The 17859-nt window shown below is 45.3% G+C and overlaps 1 protein-coding gene across 3 annotated transcripts in view; it reads right to left on the reverse strand.

Annotated features, from left to right (window-relative positions):
- The window catches only part of Tmem241 (transmembrane protein 241), a 143415-nt gene that overhangs the window by 61140 nt on the left and 64416 nt on the right, over positions 1 to 17859 (reverse strand). For 2 of the 3 annotated variants that reach the window (XM_028876688.2, XM_037196956.1), the window contains 2 exons: positions 16829 to 16898; positions 10067 to 10160 (listed from right to left, as the gene is read on the reverse strand). In XM_028876688.2, the coding sequence (XP_028732521.1) occupies positions 10067 to 10160; positions 16829 to 16898 (164 nt within the window). Of the gene's footprint in view, positions 1 to 9657; positions 9920 to 10066; positions 10161 to 16828; positions 16899 to 17859 lie in introns of those variants that run through there. The other variant, XM_028876690.2, reaches the window with a different exon arrangement.

Here is a 17859-nt window from a genome sequence, read left to right on the forward strand (position 1 = left end):
TGGCCAGAGTCAAACACTGAGCAGCCCCCCCCAAGCCCCATTCCTTCCCCACACATCTCATGATGGAGACTAAAGCCCTGCCTGCCTCCTTCCATCCAGCACGATCTCTGCCTTTCTAGGACAGCCCCGACCCCAAGTCCCTCCACAAACACTGACCCCAGTCCTTTCCACGCCCCTCGGTCTCTGGCTTTCATTGTTCTCTCACTCAGGTCCCTTTTCTACATCTCATGAGGTCTGGCTACTACCCCCTTGACCACAGCACACAGCCTTCTTCTTCAGTATGTTTGTGACCCCTCTTCATTCCTGAGTCTGCCCTTCACTGCCCCCTCAAAGGCTGCCAATGTCCTTGCGCTGATTCTTCTCAACCTGCTCTGAGCGGCACTTCTTATGGCCCTTCATGGCTCTCCTTCCGTCCCTTCTCTGTCACTTCTCTGTCCTGCTCATCATGGCCCCTAGACTTGAATGTCTCCCAAGTGTTTGCCCGTGTTCTTCCATTCCTCTGTCTTTCCTCTCCCAGTGAGCTCTGCCATCCCTTCACTTTGTGATGCCTGATCTAAGCTCTCACCCACGTCTCCAGGTTTCCACCAGCTCCATTTAGATGTTTGGTTGCCACACATCTGTCTAGAATGCATTTCACCAGCTTTACTCCCTACATCTGTCACGCCGTAAGTAAGAGTCCCATGTCTCTGGTTACAAACCCCTGGGGACAGCCAGGCGGTGGTGGCACACGCCTTTAATCCCAGCACTTGGGAGACAGAGGCAGGCGGATCTCTGAGTTCGAGGCCACCCTGGTCTACAAAGTGAGTTCCAGGACAGCCAGGACTGTTACACAGAGAAACCCTGTTTTGAAAAACAAAAAACAAAAAAACAAAACAAAACAAAACAAAAAAACCCAACAACCTTCAGGACAGTCATGCTCTTCCGCGTCCATCATTGTTGGTTTATGACTCTCATCACCCACCCCTCAGCTGTTCTAACATGGTATAGTCCTTATTTTGTCATGTCCCATAGGAATCATATAATAAATGATTAAAATTTATTTTCCTTCCAATTTTCAGGCACATCTGACTTTCGTCTTATTTAATTCCTGCCACTGAAGTTCTGATTTACCTCCTGCCTGAATGCGTGAGGGCCAGTTCTATCTACGTAAGTTGTTTCCACATTACCATGCCCAAGCATTATTTACCATCCACCAGCTCGCCCAGAGGTCCACAGTGGATTCTTTTTACTTTCATCTGGCTTTTTGATTAATTTCCCTATGTATCCACTGGCTCTTCCTTTAGTCAAACTCATAGTTCCCTGCATGCCTGTAACACGAATCTTAAAAGGTCTTATTAATAAAAAAAAAAAAACAACCCAGAGCCAAATATTGGGGTGAAAGCAGAGAGATCAGAGTAATAGAACAAGCCACAATCAACCTCACTTTACCAACTCTTCAGCCTCCAGAGAGAGCTACTTCCTGTATACCCATGCCTATATGCCTTTCTGTCCCTGCCCTCTTACTTCCTCTCTCCACACAGCTACATCAGAAAAGACTTCCTGTCTGTCTGTACAGACTTCCAGACCTCTATGGTTAACTAATGCTGGGATTAAATGCGTGTGCCACCATGCTTGGCTCTGTTCCCAGTGTGGCCTTGAACTCACAGAGATCCGGATAAGTCTCTGCCTCCCAAATGCTAGGATTAAAGGCGTGTGCTACCATTGCCTGACTTCTATGTTTAATACAGTGGCTGGCTTTTTCCTGTGATCGCCAGATCAGCTTTATTGGGGTGCACAAATAAAATATCACATTTCCCCTTTTTTGTCTAAAATAAAAAAATTATAACTAATATAAGAAAAATTATATACAGTAAGTACAATAACTATATATAATATACACAGGCAATAAATATATCAACAATGTCTAGTCCATTTGCATTTGACAAATTCAGAGGAAATATTCCATTACCTATCCTATTTTGGTGAGTCCAAAATGTATCTAATTCATTTTCTATCCTAACTTGCACTAAATTTTGCCAAAACAAGGAGAGATGGTCCTTCAGGTTCCCGCTTCACAGAGGAGGCTGTCAGACATTCTGCAGGACACAGGGAGAAGCAACTGAGAAACTCTAGACCTATAGGCTGAAGATGGATGCCCCAATATTACAGAGGAATTTTGGGTGACTGTCCAGGCAGCCAGCTGTCTCTGTCATTCTAGATTTTTGGAAGTTGCTTACAATGCTCTTCCTGTTTACTTAGGTAATGTTATATCCTTCTGGGGTCTTTGATGTAGTTGAAGACTAGATAGTTATAATTTTCCTTGGTTATGATAAAAGATAAATTAGATATGAAACTTTAGACTCACAAATATAGGATAGATGATAAAATATTTTCTTTAATTTTGCCAAATATAGACTAGATATTGTAACTATAATTCTTGTTTGATAACTGTTTGTTATATATAATTTTACTATATCAAAGCTAAAACCTTCCTTTTTGATTGGATAAAAAGGGGAAGTGCTGGGGGATGTCTTTCTGTACGCTGTGAATATGTGTTGTTCCCACTGGTTAACAAATAAGCTGCTTTGGCCTATAGCAAGACGCTTAGAGACAGATGGGAAATCCAAGGAGAGAGACAGGAAAGAGAAAAGCAGATTCTGGAGAGATGCCAGCCTGCTACCCAAGGAGCAACATGCCAGCAGACCATTAAGACACAGAACATGTGACAAAACATAGGTTAATAGAAATGGGTTAATTCAAGATATAAGAGCTAGCCCGCAAGAGGCCTGCCATAGACCACACAATTTACAAATAATATTAAGCCTCTGAGTGATTATTTTACAAGTGGCTGTGGGACTGCGGGGCCGGGCAGGACTGAGAAACTTCCAGCTACACAAGCTCCTCCTGCCTTGTTGCTCCTGCTGCTCATTCTGGAAGGTTCCTGCCCCTTTCTTCAATCTCACCAGGCAACCACAACAGTGTCAGCCACTCCTTTACTCCCCAGGTTGGTATCATCGCCCAGCTCACCCTTATGTATTCTGGGTTACAACAGGCCTTAGACAGGCCTCGAGCACAGCTAATGCAGTTCTCCTTTCTTGTGTCCATCAATCTCCAAAGATTTCCCTAAAGAAATGTCGAGTAATGGTAGAATCATGTACAAAAGGGGGTCCACTGAAAGAAAAGCCATATGCCTTCATAGATCTCCCTGATATATATATATGTGTGTGTGTGTGTGTGTGTGTGTGTGTGTGTGTGTGTGTGTGCCATGGTGCAACGTGGAGGCCAGAGGACAACTTAGGGGAGTTGATTCTTTCCTTCCACCATGTGGGTCTCTGGATGGATTGAGATCATCAGGATTAATGGCAGTGCCATTACCCATGGAATATTTCACTGGCCTTCTGGTTTTTTTTTTTTTTTTTTTTTTTTGTTGTTGTTGTTGTTTTTGGTGGAGTTACATTTCATATATGCAGGGCTCAGACTCTGTATTAGTCAGGGTTCTCTAAGGAACAGAAATGGTACAATGAACTAATATTTATCTATATATCAGTAAGGGATTTACTAGACTGGTTTACAGCACATGGTCTGAGTAGTCCAGCCATGGCTGTTTCCTGACAGAAAGGCCAAGAATCCAGTAGTTGTTCAGTCCACAATCAGATGCCTCACCAGTCCTGGTCAGCCGCTGGAATTCTGGTGAGATCCCAGAGAGCTGTCAGTTTTCAGTCCGTGTTGGAATCCCAAAGAATTAGGTTCTAACACCAGTGAAGGAAATGTGCCGGGAGTTGTAAACTTGCCGGTGAGAGCAAGCAGACATTAAAATTAAACCTTCCTCCTTCCACGGCCTTTTATGTGGGCTGCCACCGCCGCATGGCCTATGAATCCGCTGGCCTCAAATGGTCCTGACTCAGGGTGGGGATCCTGCCTCAAGTGATCCAGTTTGTGCCCAGCTGCCTTGGTTTTGCCAGTTCCCTGCGTAGCTCTCATGTGTTCCTCCCCAGAGCTGTGGGATGCCCATCAGCACCCAGGAGGGGCATGGCTGCAATGCTGTGACCTCGGTGGGTAGGTCAGCAATCCTGTCAGATTCAAGATGTACTGCCGGGTGATGATGGCGCATGCCTTCAATCCCAGCACTCAGGAGACAGGCAGACCTCTGTGAGTTCAAGGCCAGCCTGGTCTACAGGGCCAGCTCCAAGACAGTCAGGGCTACTGAGAGACCCTGTCTTGAAAAACAACAACGACGATGAATGAGTTTAGGTCAATGGCAAGTTCTTGCCTTGCATGTGTAAGACTCTGGGATCAATCCCTAGAAGTAACAAAACAAAAACAAGCCAAAGAAACACAAAAAAACTTAAACTGAATCAGAAGATCTATCAGAAAAAGTATTTCCCAAGGGCCACTGAAAGGACAGACTTGGTTTTATGCCCTGCAGCGGTCTTCAGGACAAGGACGCTGGTGACCGAGGTACTGGCTTCTGAGGGGCCCAGTGTTATAAGACCTGCTCTGAAAGGGCGGTGAGCGCTGCCACCACTGTCTGGGGACACCCACCTTTCCTGGCCTGTTGTCACTCAGCTCACTCCGACCTCAGCTGCTTCTCTCCACCGACTGAGAACTCAGGCAGTTTGAAATGAAAAGCATGAGATAAGGCATGGCCTAATCCGGGAAGAATTCTCACACAGGTCTGCTGGAAAAGCCCACTAAGAGTGAGGACTCAGGCTGTACCCTCCTTACACACCCACACGTCACTAAGAGTGAGGACTCAGGCTGTACCCTCCTTACACACCCACACGTCACTAAGAGTAAGGACTCAGGCTGTACCCCCTTACACACCCACATGTCACTAAGAGTGAGGACTCAGGCTGTGCCTCCTTACACACCCACACGTCACTAAGAGTAAGGACTCAGGCTGTGCCCTCCTTACACACCCACACGTCACTAAGAGTGGGGACTCAGGCTGTGCCCTCCTTACACACCCACATGTCACTGAGAGTGAGGACTCAGGCTGTACCTCCTTACACACCCACACGTCACTAAGAGTGGGGACTCAGGCTGTGCCCTCCTTACACACCCACACGTCACTAAGAGTGGGGACTCAGGCTGTGCCCTCCTTACACACCCACACGTCACTGTTGTCCTCTTGAGTCCACTCACTTTTTCTGAGTTAAATCCTTTGTACTGGCCGGGCAGTGGTGGGCGCATGCCTTTAATCCCAGCATTTGGGAGGCAGAGCCAGGCAGATCTCTGTGAGTTCAAGGCCAGCCTGGACTATAGAGCAAGTTCCAGGAAAGGCGCAAAGCTACACAGAGAAACCCTGTCTCGGAAAACAAAAACAAAAACAACAACAACAACAAAAAAAAATCCCTTGTACTCCCAGTGAGAAGAGAGCTCAGGAAGTTGCCCATGCATTAGATTTCACATGCTCACATTTACCAAAAGAAGAGGCTCCTCCAAAGGTTGCTAATCACTATAATACCTTCTGGCTCTTAAAGTAGTTCTCAGATTCCAAGAGAGAAAAATGATAACCATGATGGAAACATAACTGAATCCAGGTATGGTGGCAATACCATTAATCCTAACCCTCAAGAGCAGAGGCAGGCTGGTCTGTGAGTCTGAGGGCAGCCTGCTTACACAGTGAGTTTCAGGCCAGTTAGGGATGCACAGTGAGACCCCATCCAAAAAAAAAAAAAAAAAAAAGCAAGCAGAGAACATGCAAATGATAGCTGATGTGACAACCCCTTAGACAATGGCTAAGAAAGAATACTTTTGGAGCCAGGAACAAAACATCTCAGCCTTTGAATGAACTCCCTGCCTGGGTCTACAAGTTTTTTGAGAAATGCAAAATCTTCTCTAGCACCACAGGGCGATCCTCCTGAGTCATTTTCTGGAAACACTGTACTTGGGCTGTCATGACGACATCACCAGGCAATGCTGTGTCACCAAGTACAGCTGTGGCACCTTACAAAAGCAGTGCGTTTGGCTATGTAGCTGGTCCAGGGCAGCTAAGAACCACTTGGCCGCTGAGAACCACAGAGCTCATCGGTGATAGAAAAGATGTGTATGTGTGTGTGGGGGGTGTGTTATCAGATGTACTGAAGGTGGGGGGAGAGAGAAAGAGATTATCTGATGTACTGAAGCTGCACAAAACCTTAATGATTCATCTAAATCTAATCCTCCACACATAAGGATTAGCACTAAACCACAAGAGCCAATTTAAACCTGCCCCCTCCCCTAGAATTGAGGAAAATGTTATAAAGTAAAAGTTTTGGAGAAAAAAAAAAGGAGACTCCCAGTGACCAGTGGTCAGACAGACAGACCATACACAGACAAACGCCATCAAACTGTGAAGGACGGAATGCGTGCCGTGTTTTGACCACACACAGAATGCACGCTATGTTTTACAGCCCTTAGGGCCATCGAAATTAAAGGCATATTTTTTGTTTTGGTTTGGTTTTTTGGTTTTTCAAGACAGGGTTTCTCTGTGTAGTTTTGGTGCCTTTCCTGGAACTTGCTCTGTAGACCAGGCTGGCCTCGAACTCACAGAGATCCGCCTGGCTCTGCTTCCTGAGTGCTGGGATTAAAAAGGCATGCTCCACCACTGCCTGGCCAAGGCTTGATTTTTTTTTTTTAATGTGATGGTTTTTAAAGTTTTTTAAAGATTTATTTTTTGTGCATTAGTGCTTTGCCTGTATGTACGTCTGTGTGAAGGTTTCAGATTCCTTAGAACTGGAGTTACAGACAGTTGTGAGCTGTCATGTGGGCGCTGGGAATTGAACTCAGGTCCTTTGGAAGGGCAGCCAGTGCTCTTAACCGCTGAGTCATCCAGCGGTTGGCTGGCTCCAGCCCCAGTGAGGTAATTTTTAATAAACAAATTTAGAAATTTACTAATTTTATGTGATTATGGAACCATCACTACAATCTAGCTCATTTCTATCCCACAAAACCACAACTTCTTTAAACCTACATCCAATACATTTCTACTCCATGAAAAACCATCAACATACATTCTGTCTGGATAAATTTACCTTTTCTGGACACCTCACACAAATGGAATAACTTATGTGACTAGGCGTTTCCACTTAGCAGAATGCTTCTAAGAGTTATCTGTATTATAACATATATTACTAGCTCGTTTCTTGTTATGGTTCAATAGTATTCTACCACATACATATGATACCTTGTTTATCCATCCACTAAGAAACCTACATCTCCATTATTTACATATTTTGGCTTTATTATTAATGCTGCTATACACACCCACGTACGGGGTTTTGGTGGGTGTGTGTTTTCATTCCTCTTGAGCGTTTCTTGGGCGCAGAGGTGCAGTCTAAATGTCAGTTTGCCTTTTAGGAAGCATTGACTGTCTTTCAAAGAGCCCGCATAAATGTCTAGCAGCAGCTCATGAGGATTCTGGCCCTGCCTTGCCCTCAAACTCAGCCCACTTGTATCCTTGATCCAAGGTGTCTCTCTTCTGGGCACTATGTAGTTGGGTCTTGCCTTTTAAAAGCACAATCTGAAAACCTATGTCTTTTGAATGGAGTAATTTTTAAAGATTCATTTATTTTTATTATGTGTTTGAGTCTTTTGCCTACAAGTATGTATAAGCACCACATTCACTCCTGGTGCCCACAAAGGCCAGAAGAGGGCGTCGGATCCCCTGGAACTGCACTTACAGACAGTTGTGAGCCACCACGAGAATGCCGGGAATCAAACTTGGGTCCTTGAAAGAGCGGCCAGTGCTCCCAAGCTCTGAGCCATCTCTCAGCCCTTTTAAAGGAATACTGAGTTTATTCACATTTAATGTCATTATTGGTATTACCACTAGCAACACATCGCTCAGTCTTTATTTGCTTGGAAATGTCTTTATTTCTGTCATATTTGATGGGCAGTTTTGCTATATATTAAGTCCCTGGTTGCATATGTCCGTTAGCATGTTGAATGTAGCCTCCTCTTGCTGTGTCTGGCCTCCAGATTTTTGTTTTAAGGCTCGTTTGCTATTTTTCATCAATTGCATTAATTTCCTCCATGTGTGCTGAATCCTTTTTTCTTGGTGCTTTAATATTTTCTCTTTGCCTTTTAACAGTTTGATAATAATTTGTTTAGGTAACATTCTGGTTTTTTGTTTGTTTTTAGGGCTTACTGATTTTAATGTCTTTCATAAAGTCTGGGAGTTTCATCCATTATTTATTCAAATATTTTCCTATCCCTGGCTCTTCCTCCTCGAAGACTGCTTTTATATATGTGTTGATATATATGTCTCACAGCTCTCTGGAGTGCTGTTTACATTTTTCAGTTATTTTTCTGTTTGAATTAAATGATGCCTTCTTCTCTCTTTTTCTGCCATCTAAAGTCTGTTGAGTCCCTCTAGAGAAATCTCATTTCAGCTGTATTTTCCATCAGGACTTGCCATTTGGTTATCTGCTAATTCTCTTTGGCTGACATTCTGGATTCTGGAGCCTTTCCTCTGCTCTTTACATAGCGGCAGTTCCATCCCTGAGTGTCCTAAGGAGCTGCTTTGCCATGTTCTGGGCTAACTCCTACATCTGAAGCAGATACCAGAGCCAGCTCCCACTGGCTTTTCTTTCCCTCCACACAGGCCACAGTTTGCTTCTCTAAGTGTCTGGGATTTTTGATTGAGTGCTGTGCTTTTTAGATAACGTGTGGTGGCAGTTCTGGGTTCTGACTTCTCCACGTGTCTCAGTACTGCAGCTGTTTGCTTTGATTGTTCAGTGGTCTCTCTAGCCCACGTGTGAACTCTGTGTCCCATAAACAGACAGCGCTGATGTCTTTACTAATATTTGTCCTTATTCTTCACGCACATGAAACTGGTGTCCTGGGAAGGACCAGTCAGAGGTGGTTGTTCAAATACCAGGAGCCAGAAAATCTGGTTTGCCTCTGCTTTTAGGTGTCTGGAAAGGACATCTGAACCTCAGGCAGTTCTCACATCTGCTTGGGTTGTACTTTCCTCTGGCTCTTTTGTGTGTTTGAGTTTGCTCCACCTCTTGTGTTCCCAGACACAGAAGGCATTCAATGTGAGCTACATGGAGGGCTCCAGAGCTCATGATGCTCTTACCTCCAAAAGTACTTAGGTCAGCAGCAAGACCACCGTCCACAGCTCACTCCAGTGAGGTCTGTAAACTCACCACGGTGGAACTACCGGCTTCTCCTGTTCACTTCTGACCGAAATGGCCGCTTGAATGAACAATGCCCCAAACAGAGGGAGCGACTTCTAGAGGCAGCAAAGCTAATTTTCACAGCTCCTCACAGCCTGCCTGGCTTCACCATCACACTGACAGAGCTGAAGGAGGGAAGGGACAGCGCCAGCTAGGAACACTGAACTCACTCTGTTCCTACCGTGAATAAACACTTCTGCTTTCTTGTGTGCTTTCAGTCAATTTTTGGAGCATGAAAATGGAGACTCTGAACAATGTTTCCCCAGCTTTCTGCTGGTTTTGGAGATGTCAGCTTCCTCACTCTCTCATGCTGAAGATCTCAGCCAGGCTCCACATTCTACTAAGAACAGTTCTGGTAAAGGTAGACCACGTGTGGGGGTGACATCACCACTGTGTGACCTCATTTTCGGAGAAAACAAAGCAACTGAAAACCATACATAGCTTAAGACAGAAGCTACGATAACGTAACGTCATTAGACGGGATCCCGCTCCTCAGAAGCAGCTCCTAAGCCCCTGTACCTTCAGACAGGAGGGGAAGGAAGGCCCAGAAGAGAGTGCTTCAAAGCATGTCTGTTACCATGGTACTTCACTGTTGCCTTTCGGCTCCGAGCTTTCACAGCCTACCCGCCTCTCTCTATTGCGTCAGTCAGCCCTGGTCACTCCGATACACAAAAGCTGTTCTTGTAACAACCCTTGTCCCACAGGCTCACGGAGTCTGTCCGCCTGGCCATTTGTCAGCTTTCCTCTGTCGCCTTTTAGGGTGCGATGATGTCGTGCTGATAAATTAGGTGAAAGGTCTCAAAATTATCACCAGGCACAGGGCATTAAAAATGGTTTCCTAAAGGTCCCTCTTTACATAGCCCATGCTGCCAAGGCTTGTCACCCGGCTTCTGAGGTAGACTTTCCCGGCCCCTCTCTCTTACCTTAGCAAAGAAAATCCAGGCTGCACACTGCCCTGGGGCCAGAATGCTTCTCAGCTTTACTGTGCTGAGCATGAGAAAGAATCCTAAAACTCCGCTGAAAGGAGAAAACACCCTTGGGTTAGTGAGGCTGCCTTCCTTCCCTACAGCTCCAACCCCTCCTCCTCCTCCTCCTCCTCCTCCTCCTCCTCCTCCTCCTCCACCCCTGAGCCAGGCTCACAGTCACATGCTGGCCTGGAGTTCCCCACTTCCCGCCCCTTCCTCCCAAGCGGCTGAGATAACAGGTACGCGCCATCACTACACTCAGTTTATCAGTCGATGTCGAATTTCTAAGCATCACACAACCTCGATCATATTTGTGTTTTCTAGTTCCCCTGGATAAAAACAACAGTTAAGAAACCTGAGCCTCCACTAATAGAGATAAGAGTATTTCACTGGCAGTGAGAGAGCTTGGAAACCTGGCTAAGTCACGACAGAAAAACATGTAAGTGGGCATTGTTATGTCTTCAATAGCAAGTATTGCTCCAAAAGCTCAGGCACTGAGACTCTGTCACAGATGTAAGTAATATTGGGGAGGGGCTTTGGCTGCATCATGAGGTCTCTGATTTTGGATTAGTCCATTTATGGACTCATCATCTGAAGGCATTATTGAGAGATAATGGACCCATCAGGAGGTGGGACCTGGTTAGGAGAAATTCGTCCCTGGCGGCACACTTCCTAGCTCACTAGGACATTAAACCAGGTTACACTTGGAACAATTTAAACACAGACAGGAGACTGCCAGTCTGGCCAGTTGGGCAGGTGGGCCATTCACACTGCAAAGAGGGCCAGAGGTTTAAGCACACCAGTTGTGGGTTTTTCTGAGTGGTTGTTCCCTGGTGTCATCTCGTCCACCTGAACTCTGCTTCCCCTGACTAGGGCAGGATGTAACGGAAGTTGTAATCCTTCATGACCCCGCAAGCTGCCTGTGGGAGGCATAATGGCTGGTCTGTCCTGGTGAACAAACATTTCATCCTAGCATGGTAAACTCTGCCTACCTCTAACAGACCTGGGGAGCTAATACTTATCTTCGGGGTGTTTCGGGGCAGCACTCCCTTAGCTAAATTCTACATTGTGTGGTTTAATGTCTCCTAAGCAAATCCATTAGAAAATCTTCTACTGCCAGTTCTATGACTGAGTTTCTCCTACATCACCATCACAGTATCAGTCTCTCTCAGGCCTAATGTGAGGGAACCAGACAACCTTGAGTAGATGCCTGAGCCAGGAGTGGAAAAAGATACTTTGATATTTAAATTGTTTCTCTTTGACACCTGTCACAGCAACAAAAATCTAAAGTAATCATCAATGAGTCGGAGCGGGATGTTCTAGGGTGCATGTCTCTGAGGGAAGGGGTACCCAGGAAGGCAGCCAGTGCTCTGAGTTAACTCTCTTTTTTTAATATTTCAAATTTTTTCTTTTATTTTCATTTTTAAAAATTAATTAATTAATTTTTCTATTATCAGCTTCATAGAGTATGTATTTCTTATCTTAATAGTGAGATGTTTCATTGAGGTTTGCTCAGTAATTGAGTAAAACCGAAATTTATTATAAGCCACAGTCGTCCTAGGGACCTCCATGCTATATATATAGCCTCCATGGTTCTGTGGTTTGTAGTCTGATTGTTCTTTATTTTATATCTAGAATCCACTTATGAGTGAGTACATACCATGACTGTTTTTCTGGGTTTGGGTTACCTCACTCGGATGATTTTTTTTTTTTGTTCCATCCATTTGCCTGCAAATTTCATGCTTTTATTGTTTTTCTCTACTGAGTAGTACTCCATTGTGTATATGTACATTTTTTTCATCCATTCTTCAGTTGACAGGCATCTAGGTTGTTTCCAGTTCTGGCTATTACAAACAGTGCTGCTATGAACATAGCTGAACATGTATCTTTATGGTATAAATCAGCATTCCTTGGGTATATGCCCAAGAGTGGGATGGCTGGGTCTTGAGGTAGTTCGATTCCTAATTTTCTGAGAAACTGCCATACTGATTTCCACAGTGGTTGTACAAGTTTACATTTCCACCAACAGTGGAGGAGTGTTCCCTTTGCTCCACATCCTCTCCAACATTGACTGTCATTGGTGTTTTGGATCGTAGCCATTCTGACAGGTGTAAGGTGGTATCTCAGAGTCGTTTTGATTTGCATTTCTCTGATGATTAAGGATGTTGAACATTTCTTTAAATGTCTTTCAGCCATTTGTGATTCTTGTTTTGTGAATTCTCTGTTTAGCTCTTTAGCCCATTTTTTAATTGGACTGTTTAGTATTTTGATGTCTAGTTTCTTGAGTTCTTTCTATACTGTGGAGATCAATCCTCTGTCAGATGTGGGGTTGGTGAAGATCTTTTCCCAATCTTTTGGCTGTCTTTTTGTCTTATTGACTGTGTCTTTTGCCCTGCAAAAGCTTCTCAATTTCGAGAGGTCCCATTTATTAATTGTTGTGCTCAGGGTCTGTGCTGTTGGTGTTTTATTTAGGAAATGGTCTCCGGTGCCAATGCGTTCAAGAGTGCTTCCTACTTTCTTTTCTATTAAGTTTAGTGTAACTGGATTTATGTTCAGGTCTTTGATCCACTTGGACTTGAGTTTTGTGCATGGTGACAGATATGGATCTATTTGTAATCTTTTACATATTGACATCCAATTATGCCAGCACCATTTGTTGAAGATACTTTCTTTGTTCCATTGTATAGTTTTGGCTCCTTTGTCAAAAACCAGGTGTTCATATGTGCATGGATTAATGTCAGGGTCTTCAATTCGATTCCATTGGTCCGTATGTCGGTTTTTATACCAGTACCAAGCTGTTTTTATTACTATAGCTCTATAGTAGAGTTTGAGGTCAGAGATGGTGATGCCTCCAAGGGTTGCTTTATCATATAGGATTCTTTTAGCTATCTGGTCTTTTTTTTTCCATATGAAAAACAAAAGTTGAGTATTTTTTTTCCAAGTCTGTGAAGAATTGTTTGTTTTTTTTTTTTTTTTTTTTTTTTTGGTTTTTCGAGGCAGGGTTTTCTGTGTAGCTTTGCGCTTTCCTGGAACTCACTTGTAGACCAGGCTGTCTCGAATCACAGAGATCGCTGCTTGCTCCGAGTGCTGGATTAAGCGTGCGCCACACGCCCGGTTGTGTTGGGATTTTGATGGGGACTGCATTGAATCTGTAGATTGCTTTTGGTAAGATTGCCATTTTTACTATGTTAATCCTACCTATCCATGAGCATGGGAGATCCTTCCATTTTCTGATATCTTCTTCAATTTCTTTCTTTAGAGATTTAAAGTTCTTATCAAAAAGGTCCTTCACTTGTTTAGTTAGTGTTATCCCAAGGTATTTTATATTATTTGTGGCTATTGTATTGTAAAGGGTGATGTTTCTCTGACTTCTTTCTCAGCCCTCTTATCATTTGTGTATAGGAGGGCTACTGATTTTTTTGAGTTGATCTTGTATCCTGCCACTTTACTGAAGGAGTTTATCAGCTGTAGGACTTCCCTGGTAGAGTTCTTGGGGTCACTTATGTATACTATCATATCATCTGCAAATAGTGAAAGTTTGACTTCTTCTTTTCCAATTTGTATCACTTTGATCTCCTTTTGTTGTCTTATTGCTCTGGCTAGAACTTCTAGTACTATATTGAATAAATATGGGGAGAGTGGACAGCCTTGTCTTGTTCCTGAATTTAGTGGTATCGCTTTGAGTTTCTCTCCATTTAATTTGATGTTTGCTGTTGGCTTGCTGTAAATTGCCTTTATTATGTTTAGGAATGTTCCTTGTATTCCTGATCTTTCTAAGACCTTTATCATGAAGGGGTGTTGGATTTTGTCAAAGGCTTTTTCAGCATCTAATGAGATGATCATGTGGTTTTTTTCTTTCAGTTTGTTTATATGGTGTATTACATTGACTACCTGCCTCTGCGGGCCACCGCCACCACCGCCACTGTGCCTGTCTACCTCTCAAGTTAACTCTTGGTAGCTTCCACCACAGCAGCCAAGACCAGCATCACAGGTGTGTCCAATCTCACAAACCTCCTTGTATCCTTGGGTTTTGCCTTCCTCTCCACCTCCAGCCAAAGGGCATGAGCATAGCCTGCTCCCTCAGCACAGACTTGACTAGGACGAACCAGTCTCTGCTATTCAGAGAAACGTCCAACGCTTCCCTTGCACTGCCTGGCTTGTTTGTAAATCATTTCTATCCTGTGGCTACCTTATCTCTAGCCTCCTTTCAGCTCTTCTACCCTTGATAGAGGAATATCCCTCTAAAAAACAGAGGGAGAATCTCTGAAATGAAGGATCCCAGGAGAAAGAGATCTGTTTCAGGGGTCTCTGGGTCATGGCTACTTCCTTCCCCTCAGTAATCCATGATCCCCCTCTGAGCTTTTCCAAGACCTCCTGAAGGTACACTCCTAATCTGAAAAATGGCCATGGAGGAACCATTGAAATGATGTGGAGAAATTGTACATATTTTTAAAATGTCAGCATTGCAATGAAGTCAGGGGGTAAAATGATACAGAGAGTTAAAGACAATTCAAGCAAAGATCGACAGCTCTTAAAAGCCTGATCTAACATGTTGAGTTGGGAGAAAGCTGTCCATTATATAGGGCCAGAAACAGCCAGAGTTGTGTCTCCGCAGAGCCAAAACCAGTGAGCTGTGAGCACGCTGTTCTCTTGGAAATAATCAAACTAGTGTTGACCACACCCCAGAGCCTGCTCACCCACTCTACCAAACCATCATACTCAAAGGACACCAGTTCCAGATGCCTGGGCAGCAAGCGTTACATCGTGAAAGCTCTGCTCAGGGCAAGTGAACAGGCTAGTCAAGCTGAGGAGAGCTTCGGGGAGCTGACAGGAGCATCGGGGGTACTTCCCTGAAGCTTTTCTGAGGGGAATAAAACCATTCTGAGATTCAAATTGCTTCAATAACCCCAAGGAACATGACCTACTCACTTCAGAAGCAGTACTTAGCTACACCTCAACTTAAAAATTTTCTATTTGTTTTATTAATTTTATGTGTGTGTGTGTGTTTTGCCTCCTTGTATGTATTTGCTTCTTGGGACTCGAGTTACAGATGGTTGTGAGCTGCCATGTGGGCACTGGGAATTCAACCCTGGTCTTCTGCAACAAATGCTCTTAATCGCTGAGCCAACTCTCCAGTCCCTACATCTCAACTTTTCACCTGTCTGCAAAGATCGCTCCATGGGTACCATTTTCTGTGTGGGAATGGATGATCTGGCTTTTATTCATGGTCTAGAGTTTTGGTTTTGTTTGTTTTTTCTTGACTAATGACAACAGCACTCACAGAGAATTTACTATGCATAGGCACTGTTCAAAGTACACTCCTGGATTAATTAGTATAAAAGCCTATAAGACAAATAGAATCATTATCCCTATAGTCAAGACAAATTAAAAATCCTGCTTAATATTCCTTGGCAGAACCAGGATTCAACATCAACAGTTTTGAGATTTTTCTTACAGTTCACCTGAGCAGTTATTACTAATGGCTCCCATTTCCTGGGCCAGGTATGATGCTTAGGAACTTACACGTACTTTAGCCGCTGTTGCTGTTTTACGTTCCAGATGGAAAAGCAGAAACTTGGGAGGACAGGATAATCGGCCCGGAGGCTACACAACCAGAACCACCAACCCCGGGGCTGGCTAGGTCTCCTCTTCTCTGCCAACCCCGGGGCTGGCTAGGTCTCCTCTTCTCTGCCAACCCCGGGGCTGGCTAGGTCTCCTCTCTCCACCAACCCCGGGGCTGGCTAGGTCTCCTCTCTCCACCAACCCCGGGGCTGGCTAGGTCTCCTCTCTCCACCAACCCCGGGGCTGGCTAGGTCTCCTCTCTCCACCAACCCCGGGGCTGGTTAGGTCTCCTCTCTCCACCACCCCCGGGGCTGGCTAGGTCTCCTCTCTCCGCCAACCCCGGGGCTGGCTAGGTCTCCTCTCTCCGCCAACCCCGGGGCTGGCTAGGTGTCCTCTCTCCACCACCCCCGGGGCTGGCTAGGTCTCCTCTCTCCACCAACCCCGGGCTGGCTAGGTCTCCTCTCTCCGCCAACCCCGGGGCTGGCTAGGTCTCCTCTCTCCGCCAACCCCGGGGCTGGCTAGGTCTCCTCTCTCCGCCAACCCCGGGGCTGGCTAGGTGTCCTCAGCTTGAGACAGTCACCCTAGCCTTTCCACCTCTCACCACTCAAGACTGTGTCAGAAACGGCGGGGCAGGATGGCAAGGAAGCTCCGTGGATCAGGGTGGACTTGCCTGACTGGTCTCATCCCCGAGTCCTTCCCAAGGTCAGATACTATTGGCCACCTTGGTGTCTAGACATCTACTGGTTGCCAATTTCTACCCTGTACTTCTGAATCTTGGATTCCACGGAGGGTTTTGGTGGGCTGCCTTCGGCAGCAAGAGAGAAGCCAAGATCAAAATGGAGAGGACACAAAGATCCCTTGAACTGAATGGATTTCATTAGTTTTATACACTGAAGTCCCGTGTGGTGGTTGGGTCCCGGCTGAGGCACTGCACCAGGCCAAGGTCCGCTGGATTCAGGTTGGCACTGAGCACATGTGAGTAGTCAGGAATGACCCGCTGGAGACAGAAAGCTGCGTCCCAGACTGCCCCCGCCGCCCCCACCCCCCACCCCCCGCCTTGCCTCTGCAGCTCCCTTGGTTCCCCGTAACTACGGTGGGCTGCATAGAGATGAAGATCAGCTAATGGCACAGAAAACACAGGACGTGACGCAGGCTTACCTGGCGCAGCAGCTGCCGTGGAATCTGTAGAAATACAGGAATGGAAAGTCCAGGGCACTGAAGAGGTCACCTAAGGAGTACAGCAACGTGATGTGATGGTCCACACAGCTCCCTCACCTCCCCCCAGCTACTTTAGGAAACGTAAGACACAGTCTCCTGCACAATGCATTCAGCTCTCCAATTCTCAGGTCCCTAAGAATCTCTAGCCTCCCACTGAAAATAAAGTAACGACGGTGACCATTTAGCGAGAGCACGCTCTGTGCAAACCCTGTGTGAAATATGGTGACTTTATCTCTTGCTCTTGTAACGACCTTGAGAGGTTCTGTTACCCCACTGCAAGTGAAGCTCAGAGAAGGGACATGTCTAAAACTGTGCAACTGTGGAACTGTGGAGCCAGAACACGCAGGCAGGTCAGGCCAGGCCTTAGATCTTCCCTTCAGCAGCAGCATCCCACACAAGGGAGAGGACAAGAGGAAAGTCTTTTTAAAGATTCTTTTCTTCTTTTTTTGGCTTTATGTTAAAAAAAGATCATGAAGGCATTCCCCTGACATCTTTCTTCATGTTAGTGTTTAATTACTGCACACACAGCACAAGCCCAGAGCGGCTTTGCACACTCACTTTAGTCTAAGGCCCAAAGGGAACATTTATTTCTTGTGAAGTAAGTTCATTCTTTGAGCTCCACTTTTAGTACAAGAGGAAATAATCACACATATTGGCTGCGTCTCCCTGGAATTTGAACTTGGTCACAAACAAGAAGTCAGGAGATTAAAAAAGCAGAAAGCCTTCCAAAAATGTCTCGAGAAGAGGAATTAAGCATTTCCACAGTGGACAGCTTAATCCTTCCAAATCTGGTGTGTCTGACACTGCAGGAGCCTGGCTCTCCGGTGGCCTGGGCTCTGGTCTAAGTCTGTTCTGGACAGCCTGGGGACTGGGCTGACAGTCCAGTGTTCCCTGCTGAAGAGCTCTGTGGGGAGCTGGGAGTACTTCCTTCCTCCATCACTTACACCGATGAGTCAAGTGTTTCACAGGCA

Source organism: Peromyscus leucopus, chromosome 19, assembly GCF_004664715.2.
Source record: "Peromyscus leucopus breed LL Stock chromosome 19, UCI_PerLeu_2.1, whole genome shotgun sequence".
In the NCBI taxonomy this organism is placed as follows: Eukaryota; Metazoa; Chordata; class Mammalia; order Rodentia; family Cricetidae; genus Peromyscus; species Peromyscus leucopus.